The sequence below is a fragment of the Bicyclus anynana genome, chromosome 18 (genome assembly GCF_947172395.1).
Source record: "Bicyclus anynana chromosome 18, ilBicAnyn1.1, whole genome shotgun sequence".
NCBI lineage: Eukaryota > Metazoa > Arthropoda > Insecta > Lepidoptera > Nymphalidae > Bicyclus > Bicyclus anynana.
Window position 1 is genome coordinate 3,158,774 of NC_069100.1, and position 17,354 is coordinate 3,176,127.

General features: G+C 34.9%; 2 protein-coding genes across 2 annotated transcripts; one reads left to right on the top strand and one right to left on the bottom strand.

Annotated features, from left to right (window-relative positions):
• The first annotated feature begins 316 nt into the window (after positions 1–316).
• On the top strand, positions 317–6,955 carry LOC112051212 (mitochondrial import receptor subunit TOM20 homolog). The gene is made up of 4 exons (XM_052887028.1): positions 317–578; positions 2,608–2,711; positions 3,305–3,409; positions 4,058–6,955. Exons 1-4 carry the CDS (start codon positions 452–454, stop codon positions 4,184–4,186), a joined length of 465 nt encoding a protein of 154 aa, XP_052742988.1. The 5' UTR covers positions 317–451; the 3' UTR covers positions 4,187–6,955.
• On the bottom strand, positions 6,564–16,771 carry LOC112051205 (porphobilinogen deaminase). The gene is made up of 7 exons (XM_052887026.1): positions 16,426–16,771; positions 15,479–15,551; positions 14,787–14,973; positions 13,725–13,807; positions 10,132–10,316; positions 8,746–8,905; positions 6,564–7,859 (listed from the first exon to the last, which is right to left on the bottom strand). The coding sequence occupies exons 1-7, from the start codon at positions 16,474–16,476 to the stop codon at positions 7,360–7,362; spliced, it is 1,239 nt and encodes a 412-aa protein (XP_052742986.1). The 5' UTR covers positions 16,477–16,771; the 3' UTR covers positions 6,564–7,359.
• Between the last annotated feature and the right edge of the window lie 583 nt (positions 16,772–17,354).

Consider the following 17,354-nt stretch of genomic DNA (forward strand, 5'->3'; position numbering starts at 1 on the left):
ATCAGTTATCATGTTTTAATTTCAAGTTTAGATAGGAATTATGAAAATTTACAAATCTTGCGTAAACAAAAAATTAATTGAAACAAATAACAGTTAACAGAAATATTTTTCACCGATAAATTAAAATCATTAATTTAAAATATCTTCTTCATTCCTAATTTTGAATGCACCCAAGTCTTTTGAAATTACTTATTCAGTATTGCCATTTTTATGATAATTTCCTAGATTGTCTTTGATCTTCCTTTCATCTTTTCCTTGCATTGGCTTAAAAAGGCTAGAACGCAGAGCGTAATATCTGAAATTTTAAGAAAAGAAAAATTTTCATAACCTTTTTTTTTTGAACTGAAGGAAATCGTAAATGGCGAAGGCGAACCGCAAAATTAATTAATTAGAAGCGAGTGTTTGTTACTGTGACTTTTATGATTATTTAGTGAATTAAATCCCCAATAAGATGGAAATTACACGTACAACGCTCGGCATCGCTGTCGGTTTGGCTGGAACACTCTTCCTAGGGTACTGTGTATATTTTGACCAACAACGTCGCAAAGATCCTCTATTCAAAAAGAAGCTCAGGGAACGTAAGTTATAAATTAAAACTTTCCTAAATTATTATGCACACGTCATATCTTACTATGCCATACAATACAATTCCAAGTTAGACCCATATTCATTGTGTTGTATAATTTTCCAACCTCAAAATTGATTTGATGTCCTATTACACAAGAAAAGGTTTCATGATTTATGTTTGGTTTTCATCACAGTAACTCTGAAAAAGGTATTGATTTAATGGTTCGAAATAATACAGTCAACAGAATTAGTAAGACTGTAAAAACTTAAATAGGAATTTATGTTGGAGAATAACTAGCGAAAAAGTGAAAACCGTTAGTTTGTTTTAAATCTTTAAAGAAAATTGAATTAATGAAATGTTAGGAAACCGTGAGGCACTTTCGACCAGTTATACCAAATGAAATTGATGAATATTTTAGTTTCACAATTTTACTATACAAGACCACAGTATCCTTCAAAACTCGAACTTTTACTTCACACATCGATGTTCCATTGTATTTCTAAAATTGCTTGAGTTCAAAGCTGCACTACTAGTAGTAAGTAAATCTTACCAAATTTAACTGGGCAGGGAAAACAAACTAACAGAGAAAAGCCCTCAATTTGCAAGTCCAGTATTGCAAACATGTGACCAATGAGATAATCTTGTGTAGACAAATAGAAATAATATATATTTATGTATAAATAATACTCTTTCATTGTGTTGAGATGAAAGAGATTGGACTGGGGTAACTTCGCCGCCATTAGACAAAATTTTGTTTCTTTCTCTTCAATTGGTGGTATGCTATGTTCAATTCAGAGTTTTGCTCTGCCATACAATGCAACCAAATTCAATGGAATGCTAATATATTTGTTTCCCTTAATAGTTAAGGTAATAATGTGTTTTTTGCTCTCTCTTTCCTTTCTCTATCGGAGATCAGTCTCTGGACCATAATCTAATCAAATAACTGCTCAGTAGGTAGGTAGGTAGGTAGGTAATAGTGTGTAACAATATAATTATGCTTGTAATTGCAAGAACACAAGTTTAAGTCTCAGGTTCATAAACACAGGGCTGCATTTTGTAGGGCTAGTTCTTTGCAGTGTTGCTCTGTTTAATGTATAGGCAACATTTTGGTTAACCACTTACCAAGCAACAGGTTTTTGGTTTGTCAAACCTTAAATTGCTATCAAATATTAAATTTTTTTCATTTAAAGGTAAGAATGTAAATTAATTAACCATGTAGTGATTTGGGGTTTGGGAACAAAAGGGGTTTATAAGGTGAGGGTAAATGGAAATCTTGGAAGGAAAAGGCAAGGCAAATGTTCTTGGACCAAAACTAGGATATTCTGATTAAATGTCAAGTCAGGAGTACCCTAAGCAAACAAACTTGTATGAAAGGAGGCAAGTACGTCCATATGCTTCAAGCCATGATGGAAAGATGAGAGTAAAACGAGAGAAGAAAAGTGAGAGAGCTAAAGATAATATCAGGTCAGTGCAAAATGCCAAGTTGTCCAGTGCTGACCACAGAGGATAGGCGATTATTTTTATTTTTAGTCTGCAAGTCAAACATGCCCTGCCGACTAGCTGGCAGAAGTCTGAAGGGATTGTTTCCTCCTCAACAAAAAAAAATTGTAAATAGTCCTGTTGATCTTGATTAAATAAACAGTTATTTATTAAAACAACAACCAGTGGTAATGGTTGTGTGTAATTATGTGTAAGAACATAATTAACTAATTATGTTTTGCTTTCTACTACAGTGCAGTTGCATGCAACATGGTTTTCACTTTTCTTTGTTAGTGTAAACAACTTCCATATTATGGAGCAAGATAAAAATGCAAATACTTTGTCACGTTTTTTATGTTCAAAAAAGATAAGTCAAAGTCAAAATTCAAATAGTCTTAGTTTACAAGCTCTTTTGAAATGTCAAGTAATAATATTAAACTTAAGATAATAGTGATAATAATTATTCGAAAACTTAAAATTAAAGTTACAAGGGTCCAACAACAAACTCAGCCAGGTTTATCTTATAGATAGATTTTCTTATCATTCCATAATTGTTTCAGGGCGTGAAAAGCTTCAACAGAACTCGACGCGGTCCCGCACCATGGGTGGGCCTCTGCCTGACATGAGCGACCATGAAGCCATGCAGAGATTCTTCTTGCAACAGGTACAAACTAACAGCCACTATCATTAACTGTGAACTACTGCGAGCGGTGTCTCGTTTTCCTCCATGCCATACATCTTCGCCAGTAGGGTGGTAACTAGCCACGGCAGAAGCCTCCCACCAGCCAGACCTGGACTAATTAAGAAAACCTAAATCGGCCCAACCGGGGATCGATCCCAGGACCGTCTTGTAAATACCACTGCACCCTGGAGGCTGTCAAAACTTAATACTTCCTAAATTAGAGAAATGGTTTGTACTTTAAATTGTATTTCATTTATCAACCCACATTCGGCTCACTCCTGAGCTCGAGTGAGCTCAGAATTCAGGTTAGACCAATAGTTCACCACACTGGCCCATTGCAGATTGGCAGACTTCACACACACACAGAGAATTAAGAAAATTATCTGGTATGTAGGTTTCCTCACGATGGCATGAGACACGTGATATTTAATTTCTTAATGCACATAACTGAAAAGTTGGAGGTGCATGCCCTGGACCGGATTTGAACCCACACCCTCCGGAATTGGAGGCAGAGGTCATACCCACAAGGCTCTCACGGCTCTAACTTGTATTGAATGGAGTATATTTGTGTCCAGATCCAATTGGGTGAGGAACTCCTGGCTGCCGGAGAGCTGGAGGCGGGAGTGGAGCACCTGGGGCAGGCAGTGGCAGTGTGCGGGCAAACGCAGCAGCTGTTGAGTGTAAGTAGCATAACGATTTGTTAATGTGACGTCATAAAACAGTTAAAACATAGACCAGCGTTTTGGCTCGTATTGTACTAATCATATTGAAAAATTGAAATTTGTAGTAGAACAATAATGAATAATTTAAGACCATTTGAAAAAAGTATCAACTTTTTTGTTGGTTTTTTTTTCCATGAAATATCGTGCAATCAGTCAAAATGACTATGAGCAGATGGGTTGTAGGTTTGATGATGGTAAGACATGAATATCTCTCACTAGAGACATTGATATTGTTGTTAATACTGGAGTATTACACATCCAGCTCCAAGATTCTTTTTCTTTTCAGGTGTTTGAGATTTTGGGTTTAAAATATTTATAATTTCACTAAGAATTAACTCATTCACTTATGTGAAACTTACAGGCTAGTACATTTCAGTTTGAGCGTACAAGAATAGTAAAAAGTAGTAATAATAGTAGTGCTAACAAATAAACTATAAACAAATATACAATAAGAATTATAACGTGATAAACAAAAATACATAATAATTCAATATTTCAATGACTATTTGTAGGTAGTCATTGAAAGATTGATTGAGATAGTCTGGTACAGTGAGCTGAGCTGCCAGTGGATTGATGAATTATCAACAAATTTATTGACATTTTCAGGTACTCCAACAAACGATGCCCGCCCCGATCTTCCACCTGCTTCTGAAGAAGCTGCCCGAGGTGTCGGAGCGCCTGCGCGCCTCCATGCGGGGTGGCGGTGGCGCGCTCCAGGAGGAGGACGTCGAATAAATTGTACCTACCTCGTACTATTCTTTTTGTTAGTGTTACCATGAATCAATCTATTCCAGGAAGTCTGCTTTTCTTTAGATGTAGTGGTCATGAAATGAGGCGCTCAAAAGAGGAAATTTCCACATCTCAATGACAAATAATACCTAAATATCGTCTACAATGTCGAGTTGTGTATTAAGTCGGTCAAAAAAAAAACTTTTTATTTCAATTAGGCTTAGTTTACAAGCACTTTTGAAAGGTCAAGTATATGTCAAAATGTAATTTAATCTAATAGTGGTAATAATAGACGAAAACTTAAAATTAAAGTTACGAGGGTTCTAAACGCGCCTTGGTCTGAGAAGAGCCCACAACAAACTCAACCAAGGTATTTTTTTTTCTGGCCAGTTTGATGACATACCATACTCGTTTGAGTGTATACGCGTCTCAGTCAGTCTGATGACTTATAAGTCATAAAAAAAAAAGAAAAAAATCTCGTCCGTTTAGCAGGGGAGTGTCGTCAACTTGTCGACCTATGGCGTACCTTGCCACTACATCCAAAGCCAAACAGTAACCTACCAGAATACATTGAATGTAAACAGACAACAGCAAACAGCCGCGGACTGTGAGCCAGCGTTGTGAAAGTTTACTAATTTTCCTTACATTAATAGTTTTCCGTAAGAAATGTATTTTTTCTTCACACCAATTTGGTAATACGCTGTGTTTTACCACTTAAAGCATTGATTTATATTGTAACTACATCGCTTAGTGAACTCCTAAAAATAAACTTTGTCTTTACAATGCTAGGGCATAAAATGTGCCTTTTTTGACTTGCGCGGCGTATGTGGCTGATTTTATGTCTAATGTGGATACTCTCTATAGAGCGACAGTCGCGTCGATAAAACGAACGTAACGAAACGTGAAAACTTTAATATTAATACAGAGTCAAAAGGAATGGGTACATCCCTATCATCCTTAATGTATACGGATTTCTTTACACATTGATTGATATACATTTCGTTTTCATTCGTTTCAAATACCACATTTTGTTGTATTTCAACCATTGACCTCTTATAATAAAAGGACGCACAATCATGTACAAAATTTCACTTAAAAACTGGCCAATTTTGCTTTGACAGTTTTAGAATTATTGGTAAAGAAAATTATTCCTAAAGGCCTTTAAATATAGTCCAATATTCAATAAAATCTCAAATTCAGAGCAAATTCAACCTTAAGGTTTAAGTTTAAGGATGAATTTGCAAATGCGACTACTTGAATAGAGTGCCAAGAAGTTGTGTTAGGCACTCATTGAGTGGGGACGTTTTTTGATCGCTGATTGTGCATCTACTTTTTAATAGGAGATCGATGATTCCAACGCTTTTCACTTACTAAAGTCGTCAAAATTAAAAATCGATAAATTAATAGAAAATCACTAATTTATATTTCCATACTAATTTGAACTAACTAGCTTGGTCTATCGAAATTGACTGACTATAATAAGTACAATGATATTTTGCTAAGATTTTTAACGTTAAATAAAAACTTCCAAAAATAACAATAACTTTTTTTTTTTTTTTTTAAATTAAATATCCTGAATTTGTTATTACTTACATGTTAGGATACAAAAATAAAAATAGATTTAGAAAAATTTAGAAGAATAGTTGTTAATTAAAATTATTGAATTTGTAGTTGTATTTTGTTTTTCCTTTTTTTTTTAGTTATAGTATAAGGAATGGCACCGAAAAATGCGATCTATGACTATAGACAACAAAATTAAAAAAAAAATTCAAATGTGGTAGTAAAACATAGTTAAATCTTGTTGTCTCCTTTTATTTGATATTATAAAAGAGTGACAGCTACAATACTTTTATAATATTATATTGTGTGTTCAATAATTTAAAACCGAAAATCGACGCACAGAAATTATTATTAAAGTTACATTAGTTACTATAATTGTGTAGGTATTTGTTAGTAGCTATAGATGTTTTTTGTATTCATCTCGCGTATGTTTGAGTTTTGATTGTGATTTTGTTGTGAAATAAACGTATTGTACAAGATGATGTTTGATTTTAATATAGTCAACCTAAGATTTAGTTACTGAATGCCTAAAAAAAGTTAGGCACAATGAAGTAAAAAAAAAAGTGTGTGTCAGCTCAGATGCACGATTCAGATAGAATGTCTAAATAGGTGTATGTTGCACAGTATACACTATGTACGCTACGTGCACATGCGTGCACGATGTTGACGGCAGCGCACGGTGAAAGGTGCGCAGAATAGGTTGCGCACAAAAACGCAACGCTGTCAATTGTTCATCGAATTTTACTGCCCATATTTTTTTCATACCGGGGGCTATATATGAAGAATCGATTCATACGGAGTAAACTCCAATAAAAGTAAAAAATCCCATGTCATGATACAATTTTATTAAAAACAATACAATATAACCCATTTGCAACAACAACGCAATAAGTACCACTATGATTACACAAATAATATCCCTGATGTACTTGTCCTAGCATAAACAACAAAAAATGACTTAAAAAAAGTAACAAAATACCTCCTAAGATTAGAGGAAAAAGATAGACGAAATCATAAGGTGCCAACTAGGAAATTAAAATTCCATGATGTCGACTTTCAAAGAAAAACCAAAAATCTTGAATATTTTATACATACACAATTTTATTTTATTTTATAATATTACCAGTTTCTCACAAATTAGCTAATCAAAACTATTGAAGGTACAATTTACAATGGTAAGGGTTGGTTGTAATAAAAACGAAAGCTGAATGTCTATAGATGCCAATTTCATAGCCTTCATGTGTAAAATGTGTAATTATCTTTTTCCTTTAATCTGTGATGTAACACTAATAAATATTCGATTTATGGCAGTAAGAGAAAATAAGTAGGTAATAAAAACATTCCTAAATTTAACATTGTCTTTTTCAAATACTCCCACCAAACAAATCACCTGTACAAACAACCTTTACGAGTTTTTGAATACTCCATTTAATGCATGAAATTAAGCTGCAAAGATAATAACGCATGACGTCACTTTTGAAAATTATTTGTAGAACTTTAGAAAATAATATTTTATTCAATAACAATTTATTTACATGTATTCGAAGCTTTAAAAAATTCTCATATGAAAATACTTTGCACCATATTTAATATATTATTATAAAATATCTAACTACCCGTCAAGAACTCTTATTTACAACTGAGCTTCTTATGAAGTCCTGTGTAACTTTCATGACCTCTAAGGCACCTTTAGATATCAACTCGTTCGCTAAATCGCGCCCCAAGTTGTCGCATTTTATTATAACATCTATTGGAATATTAGGATTTTCTGTCAAACCACAGAAAGTTCTAGACTTTTTATCTAATTCTATAGTCTTTGGACTACTCAAATTATCAACTTTTTGTATACTATTGTCGGTTTCGTCAGTTTTCTCGTCGAGTTTAGAGTTTTCGTCACTTTCTTCGTCGCCAACTTTAATTTTTTTGTTACTACCCTCATCTGTTGGACTGAGTTTGTGTTTGTGCGTTTGTTTTATTTGGGCAAACGTTTGCGCCATTGTGTGGTCGACTTTGGTGAGACCGTCGAGACTCCAGACTCCGCCTGTGATTGTTAGCTGGAAGTTTGCGGCTAATGGAGATAGTTTGGTCGACACGCCCACTGGCGCACTGCATCCACCACCTACAAGCATGAGTACAAACACCATGATTTTATAGTTGAAATACATATATTACAAAAAAACTATTTTAAACATTTAATACTATACTGAATTTTATATACTCGCAATCTTAGTGAAAAGTAGAGACACGCGGGAAATCCATTATACCTAGGTTTCTATTTAGCGCCCTCGCCTTACAGCTCGTCTCTAAAAATATCTTGTGTACCTTTTTAGCCCCTTGTATAACAATCTACTATTCAGTCCCTGACAAGTTGAAAACAGACGAATATAAGTATGTAGAAGTTTATTTTCGGGTATACGTATATTAAGGTTTGATCATAGATATGTACCTACCTGTTGCATGTTTCTTGTTTGAAATTACCAAATAATTAAGAAAATTTGGATCAATTAATATGAAGTAAACTTGGTCACAAATATCAAATTCATATACAGGTTGCTAGGGAGTATTTCCCTTAACTCTGGGGTTATATTCTCTACCGAAAATTAATTAAAAATGTTCAAAGAATTCTAAATTGTAAAATTAATATTTTCCGGAGTAAATAATATTTATTTTGTAAATAAGACCTTAAAATGTGATGTGATGTGATGACCTAAAAACCTTATAATTATAATGTAACCAAACTTTAAAATTTTAAAAAGCAAGGATAAGTAAAGGCGTGTGTTACATGGATAGTTGAAATTATTTAAGTTACTTTGTATGAAAACATAAAAGAAAAAACACTTTTTAGTTAAAAAAAATATCAGTTATGCAGTTCGGCTCCTATAAGTGGACTCGTCAACACCAAAATTAAGATTTTAATTTTTAATTGTTCGAACATTAGATTTTTTATTAAAGATAAGCTTTGTAGGTTAAATAAATTGTATGTCAAATATTAAATATTGTTTCACCTAGAGTCTTAAGGAAGCTCCGTTCAGCCAATATCCTGCAGTACGTCTCCGGGTGGTTGAAGGGTGCCAACATGTCCAGCACTTGTTGGTTATCGGCCCGACACTCCACCGCCAGCGCGCCCTGACCAACGGCGTACATCATCTCTGAACATGACAGTATCTGTAAACGGGTACTTTTTATAATAAATCATGTCATATTATGTCATGTCACCACTGATCTCAATGAAATGTATTTTATCTAATTTCGTGTCATGATATTCCAATAGGGATGATGACCGTTTTTTTTAATTATATATGCTAATAGTAAAGCAATTTTGTAAAAGTAACAGGATATCTGCGATCATTACTTTCAGAGCTACATGGATTTAAAGGGACAGATTTGAGGCGCTGTTACGGATCCCTGAAAAACGCCCCACACAAAATGGTACGAATTAATGACGTCGTAGGTACATAATGATCGTTAGATTTGTATGGGCGTTCAAACAAAATTACTAATATCTTTGTTATTTATGCGTTTATGTTTATAGTTCACATATTAGTTCACATTTAATGTAAGGAAGCTAAAACTGTATGAATTTTCTTCTAATTACGATAAAAAAAACTTAATAGATTTTGAAATTTTATAATCTTATTGCAAATATCCAGACAATCTTTGCTTTTTATGTATAAATTAATTAACATTGACCTTATTTACCCGAATGTGTAATAACAATCAATATATTCAAACCTAGTTATTTAAAAAAAAAATCTTTTTACTATTACTATTTCAACGGCCTCCGTGGCGCAGTGGTATGTGCGATTTACAAGACGGAGGTCCTGAGTTCGAACCCCGGCTGGGCCGATTGAGGTTTTCTTAATTGGTCCAGGTCTTTGTCAGGTGGGAGGCTTTGGCCGTGGCTAGTTACCACCCTACCGACAAAGATGTACCGCCAAGCGATTTAGCGTTCCGGTACGATGTCGTGTAGAAACCGATAGGGTGTGGATTCTTATCCTCCTCCTTAGCCCGCTTCCATCTTAGATTGCATCATCACTTACCATCAAGTGAGATTGTAATCAAGGGCTAACTTGTAAAAAAAAAACTATAACCTATTGCCAAGTTAGAGCTCTGGGTCGTTTTTACAGCTCTGGGACCTGGGTTCTTGATTTTAAGAATGTTTTGTTTATGTTTCTAATTGACTTCAAAAAAAGGAGGAGATTCGCAGTTCGACGCGTATATTTTTTATATTTATTACCTCATAACTTCGTCATATATTTTTGATTGGTCCCTGAAAAACGTCTTTGAAGTCGGTTGCATTTAAAGACACCTATTATTAAAATGTAAAGTCATATCCCCCCCCCCCCCCCCCTCCCTTTGCGTTCCCTATGTAACAGATAAATATGATTTACCCGAGAGACTCGATGCGCCCAGCCCATCCTCTGCAGGCCGGCGTGAGCCAGCAGCAAGGCGCTGTACTCGCCGGAGGGCGCGTCCAACTTGCGCAGACGCGTGTTGAGGTTACCGCGCACGTCCACCACGGACAAGTGAGGGAACGAGCCGCGCAGCTGCGCCGTGCGACGGAGGGACGACGTGCCTGAATAGGTACATAGGAAAATAACTGTAATAAATAGATTATAATAATAAATAGATTATAGCCTGGAGTTACACAAAGGCTTCTTTTTAACCCGCAAAAATCAACGACTCCTACTTATCTATACTAATATTATAAAGAGGTAAAGTTTGTAAGTTTGTAACAATTTTTTGAAATGGGGTAATCTTCGGAACTACTGGACCGATTTTAAAAATTCTTTCACCAGTAGAATGCTACGTTATCGGGGAGTGCTATAGGCTATATTTTATATTTCTATCATATATAACTACTGAGATATCGCGGGTTTTCTCTTACAGGTCAGACCGAAAAACTTACTTATTCGCATGCGCTGCCTCAACCATTGCGTATAACTGAAATAAATGTATGGAGGCTTTTTGAACCTTTAAAAGTTCTACAAAAAAGTCCGCGACACCGTATATCTATCTTTTATATTTTAGCAGATATAGTACCTTTAGTACTTTAATAAATTATTTAAATTTTAAATTAAGGTTTACGTCATTATTTACACAACTAAACTTAAATCCTTATCAAAATAAATTATTCAATAATCACAAGGATATTATAGAGATAAGATTTGCCCTTTACAGTATGTTAATTAGTTATATAGTTTCGGAGATAATACAAAATTTCTGAAAGTCGCAGAAATGACGCTATATGACGCCCCGCGGTTTCAATTACGTGGTTCCCGTTCCCGTATGAATATGAGGACCAAACATAGCTTATGACACTCGCAAATAATGTAGCTTTCTATTGGTAAAAGAATTTTCCAAATCGGTCCAGTAGATCCAGAGATTACCCCCGACAACCACACAAACTTTACCTCTTTATAGTGTTAGCATAGAAGTCGCTTGGGAAATTATAGTCTTTTGGTCATTGCACCACGCACAAAAGGCTGGACTAATTTTGCTGAGGGTAGGGATAGGATAGGGGTAGGGAAGGGGTAGGATAGAGGTAGGGTAGGGGTAATTTAGGGAAAGTGTAGGGTAGGGTAGGGTAGGGTACGGATAAGGTAGGGGTAGTGTAGGGTAGGGGTAAGGTAGAGGTAGGGGAAGGATATGGAACGTATAGGGTAGGGGAGGAGTAGGATAGGGGTAGGGTAGGGGTAGATTAGGGTCAGGGTAGGGTAGGGTATGGATAGGTTACGGGTAGGGTTAGGGTAGGGGTAAGGTGGGGCAGGCTAGGGTTAGCGTTAGCGGTAGGGTAGGAGTAAGGTAGGGGTAGGGTAGGGTAGGGTAGGGTTGGGTAGGTTTATGAGCAGGGTAAGGTAGAGGTAGAGAAGTTTACATCAATTTTTACGCAGACGAAGTCGCGGGCGTCCGCTAGTCTAATTTAGATAAGTAGGAGTCCCCGCAAAAATCAACGACTCCTACTTATTTATTTTTGCGGGTTAAAAAGAAGCCTTTGTGTAACTCCAGGCTATAATCTATCTCAATTACAAAGGCTTACCATTCCCGACCCAGGCTTACCCTAACCGCCAGGCAGTTTACATGTTATGTCTAAAAAAATCTTGATAATTCTACTTTAATAATGAAATTTAAAAATTATCAAAAACGTTTGCTACAACTTTTTACGGCATTTTTAATTCATCTTCAATTTGTCTACAACGGGGACAAGCTAAAATCGTTGACCATTATTTTATTTATTTATTTATTTATTTATTTATTTATTTATTTGCTGAGAACACATACATTCTAATGTATTCAGCCATTTCTGGCATACAACAGTTTATATTACAAATACTATTAACAATATATAAAAAAAAAATGAATTCAATAGCAGATGATTAATCAAAAAATAAAAATTAGAACAAGTAAAACATTACAATCTGTGCAGGTACGAGTACTTATGTCAAATAATAATAATATAATAATAATCTTTACAATGTCATAGGATAAACATAATTAATAAATACAAACAAAAAAAAAAAAAAATTGAAATATTAAAAATGTCACAATACATAGAGTTAGAGTTTTACAATATTTTTGAAGACTAATATTTGGTTTGTTGTTTCGTTTTCTTGTTTGTTAAGCTTGTTGGTAACAGAAAAAAATAAAACAAATAAATAAATACAGCGTCAAATGTTACTTCGCCGTTTTGGTACCTACAACGGCGAACATTTTGCCCTAGAACAGGGTAGGCGAACTAATGGCACGCGACACAATATTTTGGGCACGTCGCCGATCATAAAACATGTGTAAAGTAGGTATTTGACATAAATTATTTGTCATCTAACCTGCAGCAACAGAAGTCACACTAATTTTACAATAATTTAATTTATGCGTGTAATAAAAACATTCCAAAATGTACCTCTTTTGTTTACTTTATTTCATAAAGAGTTTTGATAGTATTTATTATTGTTATTCTCCAAATAATCAAAAAGTCAAAATTATTTGATGACACGCCAATGACCCCATTAAACATTTTTTAGAAAAAATGGCACGTTGATGCATAAAGGTTCGCCTACCCTGCCCTAGAAGAAGAGTGATAAAAAATGTATTTTTCTTCAAGAAACATACTTTTGATGACCATAAAACCATGGATTTTTTCGGGATAAAAAATAATCTATGTCTGTATTTTTGTCCGTCTGTCTGTCCGTATTTTTGTTGACCGGACATCAAGCGGAAACTACTGAATGAATTCAAATCAATGTATTTTTGTAAAATGACTAGTGGATTATTTATTTTATACAAAATATGCGAAAATATAAATAGAAGGGGGTGAAATAAATTAAAAGTTTACATCAATTTCGCGGACGAAGTCGCGGGTGTCCGCCTGTAATATCATACATAATTAACAGACTGTTTTAACGGCCCACTACAGGCCCTCATTATTGAAGAGAGGATATGGAGCTTAGGCCCACCACGCTGCTGCGGGTTGGCGAGCTGCTTAATGTGATAATGTTTCTTTAACAACCACTATCAGTACTGCTATTCTGTAATGATGTTTTATAACTCACAAGTAAGAATTTCACCTTGAGATGATGTTAATATATCCTAATTATTTGTACAGTTGTCAGTTATAAGTTGTTTGTATTGAATTTATTATATAATCCATGATGTGTAATATTTTTTATATTAATTAAAACCACCCGGAATATATGTATATGGTAATAGGAGAAGCGAAGTGTTTACTGGTTTTAAATGAAATCACCAAGAATTTTCAAAATCGTTTTAGTGGTTTAGGCACGATGTCGTGTAGAAACCGAAAGGGGTGTGGATTGTCTTCCTACTCCTAACAAGTTAGCCCATCAACCATCAGGTGAGATTGTGGTCAATAGCTAACTTGTAACGAATAAAAAAAAAGGCGCGTAACACAAACTCAATCATGAAATATCTGCAGCTTAAACCCACCAGACCTAACTGTATACAATTGAATACTGTGAAGACTCACCAATAACTGAACCAGTGGGCAGAGATGCCAGAGTGCAGTCCTTTACTCCTTCGCGTAACACTAGAGCATCCCGGGGATCCTCTCTGTCAAATAGTAAATAAAAATGGTTTTTTACTTAACTATGACATTATCCAAAGAGCTATCCTTTTTAAAATTTATAAAATAGTATATAATTCGCATTGGTGAGGATGGAATGGCAAATGTTTTATATAATTAAAATAAAATATACAAGTATAATACAATATAAGATGCATTAATAAACATTTAATTAAGGTAGGTTTAACTTGTAACTTAATAAAATTAAGTTCATGTACTTGAAACTTGATGATTAGGTATTTCAGCAAGGCCATCAGGCAACGAAGTTGGCAGGTTTGCTTTTAGGGAAAGTACATAGCAATAGCTCAACGGTAAGAGCGGTCGAACTTAACACAGAGGGGGGGTGGGGTGTTTCGATCTTCACCCCGTTAGTCTATTGTCATATCCACTCCTAATACAGTCTTTCCCGACTAGTTGGAGGGGAATGAGATATTTCATATTTAAAAAGATATGGCAAATATTCTTTAAAAAAAAAAGTCTGCTGTGTCATTTATTTACAGTTATTTTTTAATGTGTTATAGGCATGCATCGTAAACAATGTTGTACAAGTCGAGAGTGTGTCGAGCAGGGTAGGGTTGCCCGTTCTCCAAATTACCAAACTGTATTCGTTGAAGATAATACAGGTTTACAACGACGAGGAGGTAGAGGTATTGTATGAGTACAATTAAGCCTAATGGAAAGAATTAATGCGGTCTTAGTTGGAGTACGCTTACTTAGAAGATGCCTATTCACTCTTGCTTTGAAGGTGTTTCAATTATAATTATCTTTATATATAAATGCGAAAGTTCATTAACGAAATTTCAAAAACCGCATGATGTACAAAGATGAAATTTGGCAAGGAGATAGTTTATCGATTGTAGAGGTCTGCTAAGAACGGATTTTGCGATAGGGTCGGATTAAGGAGTCCTAAGGAAAGAAGAAATCGCGAGCATCTGCTAGTATATTATAAACTTAATGATTAGGTACCTCTCAAAAACAGCACCAATAGCAAGTCCATCAGGCAACGAAGTTGGCAGGTCTTTTAGGGAATGTACTACAAAGTCTACTGTGTCATTTCTTAAAGCATCTTCCAGATCTTTAGTGAACAGGGATTTCTCGCCAATCTTCGGTAGGGATACATCTAAGATTCTGTCACCTAGTGTTGTCATGGTTACTGAAAAAAAAAATGTCATTAAATTACTCGACCAATAAACCAAAAAATGTATGTAGATATAAATCTAATTGTTAAGAAATATTATCCACTAGTGACGCCGCGTGGTTCCCGTTCCCGTAGGAATACGGGGATAATATTGTAGCCTATAGCCTTCCTCGATAAATGGCCTATGTAACACTGAAAGAATTATTCAAATCGGACCAGATTAGTGTGTTCAATCAAACAAACAAACAAACTCTTTAGCTTTATAATATCAGTATAGATAGTAGCTGCAGCAGTATCAAGTAGGCACATTTATCAAATAAGTTGTGTATTTGCCATACAAAAAAATACACAAGACCTTTTTGAATGTAAGTGTTGTATTGTATTCTGCTACCATAATGAATGTTCATTGCTATGGTTTTTGAACACAAGTTTCAACTATATTTTTTTTCAGTTGCAAAGTTTTTACCAAGTTGATTTACTTGGAATTAGTGTAAAAATTAAAAAACTATACTGTATATACCTATTGTAAATTCCTTGTCTGGATACAATTTCTTTAAACTGTCAATAACAAAGTTTGTTTGGATGAGCGCCAACTAAAAACAATAAATAAATAATTATTAACTTCAGAATCATTTGCTACAAAATCTCATGTAGGTTAAATAATAAATACTATAATATGTACATTAACTACCTCACTAAGCTGAAGTGAGAATGGGCAGGCCACATAGCTCGAAGAGCCGCTGGACAAGCTGCTGGAATGGCGACCCCGCACCAGAAAGAAGTGTTAGTCGACCCTCCACTAGGTGGACCGGGGATATCAAGTGGGTTGCAGGGAACTGCTGGATGCTGACAGCTCGGCTGTTGTGCTTGGAGGTCCATGCAAGAGGCCTATGTCCAGCAGTGGATGACTATCGACTGATAAGTTAACTACCTCACTGGTTCACTGGTAAAGGGGTGGTGGTTCAATCCCTGCTCGCTGCACTGTTGTCCTCCGCACTCTTATTACAGTCTTTCCCAAATATTTAGTCCAGTGGCTAGCCTATGTGGCTATTACAAGGTCCTGGGTTCAGGCTATGAAATACTGAACTTTTTGTTCTTCTGAGAAACTTCCAAAACAGTTGAGAAGTAGGGTGTATTTTACCCATGCCTCAGAGAGCACCCTCTCCTAAAACAAGGGAGGCCTGGTCTTGTTCTGGGCGTTGGTTGGACCTGAACCTCTATGGTTCTGGGCCATTAAAATAATAACATTTGTTTCATACATATTATAAATAATTAAAAATGAATATGATTAGCTTTTATTTTTATTCATACTTTATGGCACAGAAAATTATAGAAAACCGTGAATGTATATTTTTTATCAATTCATATAACAGTTAATTATGAGCCTAATTAGTACCTGTTTCATTGAAAGGAAGTTTAGTAAAAACATGTTGTGTAAAGTAAATACTTTTATTTGCATATAAATACCTCGCTCTTCCTCGAACCAACACGAATAACGTTTTTGCCTTCGCTATCCATTCCGATAACAATTAATTCAGTTAATTTTATAAACAATTTTAATAGGTTAGAACATATCCTTTAAGAAATTAGGGCGCCCCGTGCACACATTATATACAATTTTGTTAAAGATCTATAAAACTTGTCACTAACACTGTAGTGGACAAGTAGTAAACTAAGTACTAACTACTAATTAAAATATAACTTATTTATATTAATTAATCGTCGTAATCATGACATATATAATGTATCATCTATGATCATGACTATCACTCAAGACGAGTCGGACGAGTTCGGAGTTCCCCAATTTTATTTTATGATCATTTTTTGACAAATTTGACATTGACATATCTACTTCAAACGTCAAGTGTCAACTCAGAAGACAACAAGACACTCGTTGGAGTCGTGGTTGGAGTCGTTGGTTTAGTCTTGGCAGTTGGCACAGAAAACATATGGTCTTGACTCTTGGTGTCGTGCGAACGTGTTCGTAGACAGAGACTCCATCTATAGAAAAAAATGTTCTATTTATTTTAATTTTAGTCCTTTATACACAGAGGAATTAGAAAAATGGTCTAAGCATATATTCAATCGGCATGAATATAAAATCTTTTGAAAAATTTTATTTACAGTAGAGCGAATTATCAGAAAGCGAAATTAATATAGAAATGGCGTTTCGCATCATGCGTAACGCGACGATATTCAATTCTTAAACACATACTTTACTCTTCGATATAAACTCTTACTCGCAATTTTTCTATATTTTCTCACCGATAAATCCATAGTTTTTAGCAAAACACAATTACTTACTGAGACCGCAATAAATTAAATACGAATATCGATATTCGGCCGCATAGAGGGTTGAGTAGATCTAGCCTACCCTAAATCTATCTTTAATTAAA

Bases quoted from the DNA above. Each gene is read 5' to 3' on its own strand.
- LOC112051212 (XM_052887028.1), top strand. From the start codon at position 452: ATGGAAATTACACGTACAACGCTCGGCATCGCTGTCGGTTTGGCTGGA. The intron at 579-2,607 runs GTAAGTTATAAA...TAATTGTTTCAG, and splicing joins CAAAAAGAAGCTCAGGGAAC to GGCGTGAAAAGCTTCAACAG. The intron at 3,410-4,057 runs GTAAGTAGCATA...TGACATTTTCAG, and splicing joins AAACGCAGCAGCTGTTGAGT to GTACTCCAACAAACGATGCC.
- LOC112051205 (XM_052887026.1), bottom strand. From the start codon at position 16,476: ATGGATAGCGAAGGCAAAAACGTTATTCGTGTTGGTTCGAGGAAGAGC. The intron at 15,552-16,425 runs GTATTTATATGC...TATTGTTTTTAG, and splicing joins TTGGTTCGAGGAAGAGCGAG to TTGGCGCTCATCCAAACAAA. The intron at 8,906-10,131 runs GTAAATCATATT...ACCCGTTTACAG, and splicing joins GGGCGCATCGAGTCTCTCGG to ATACTGTCATGTTCAGAGAT.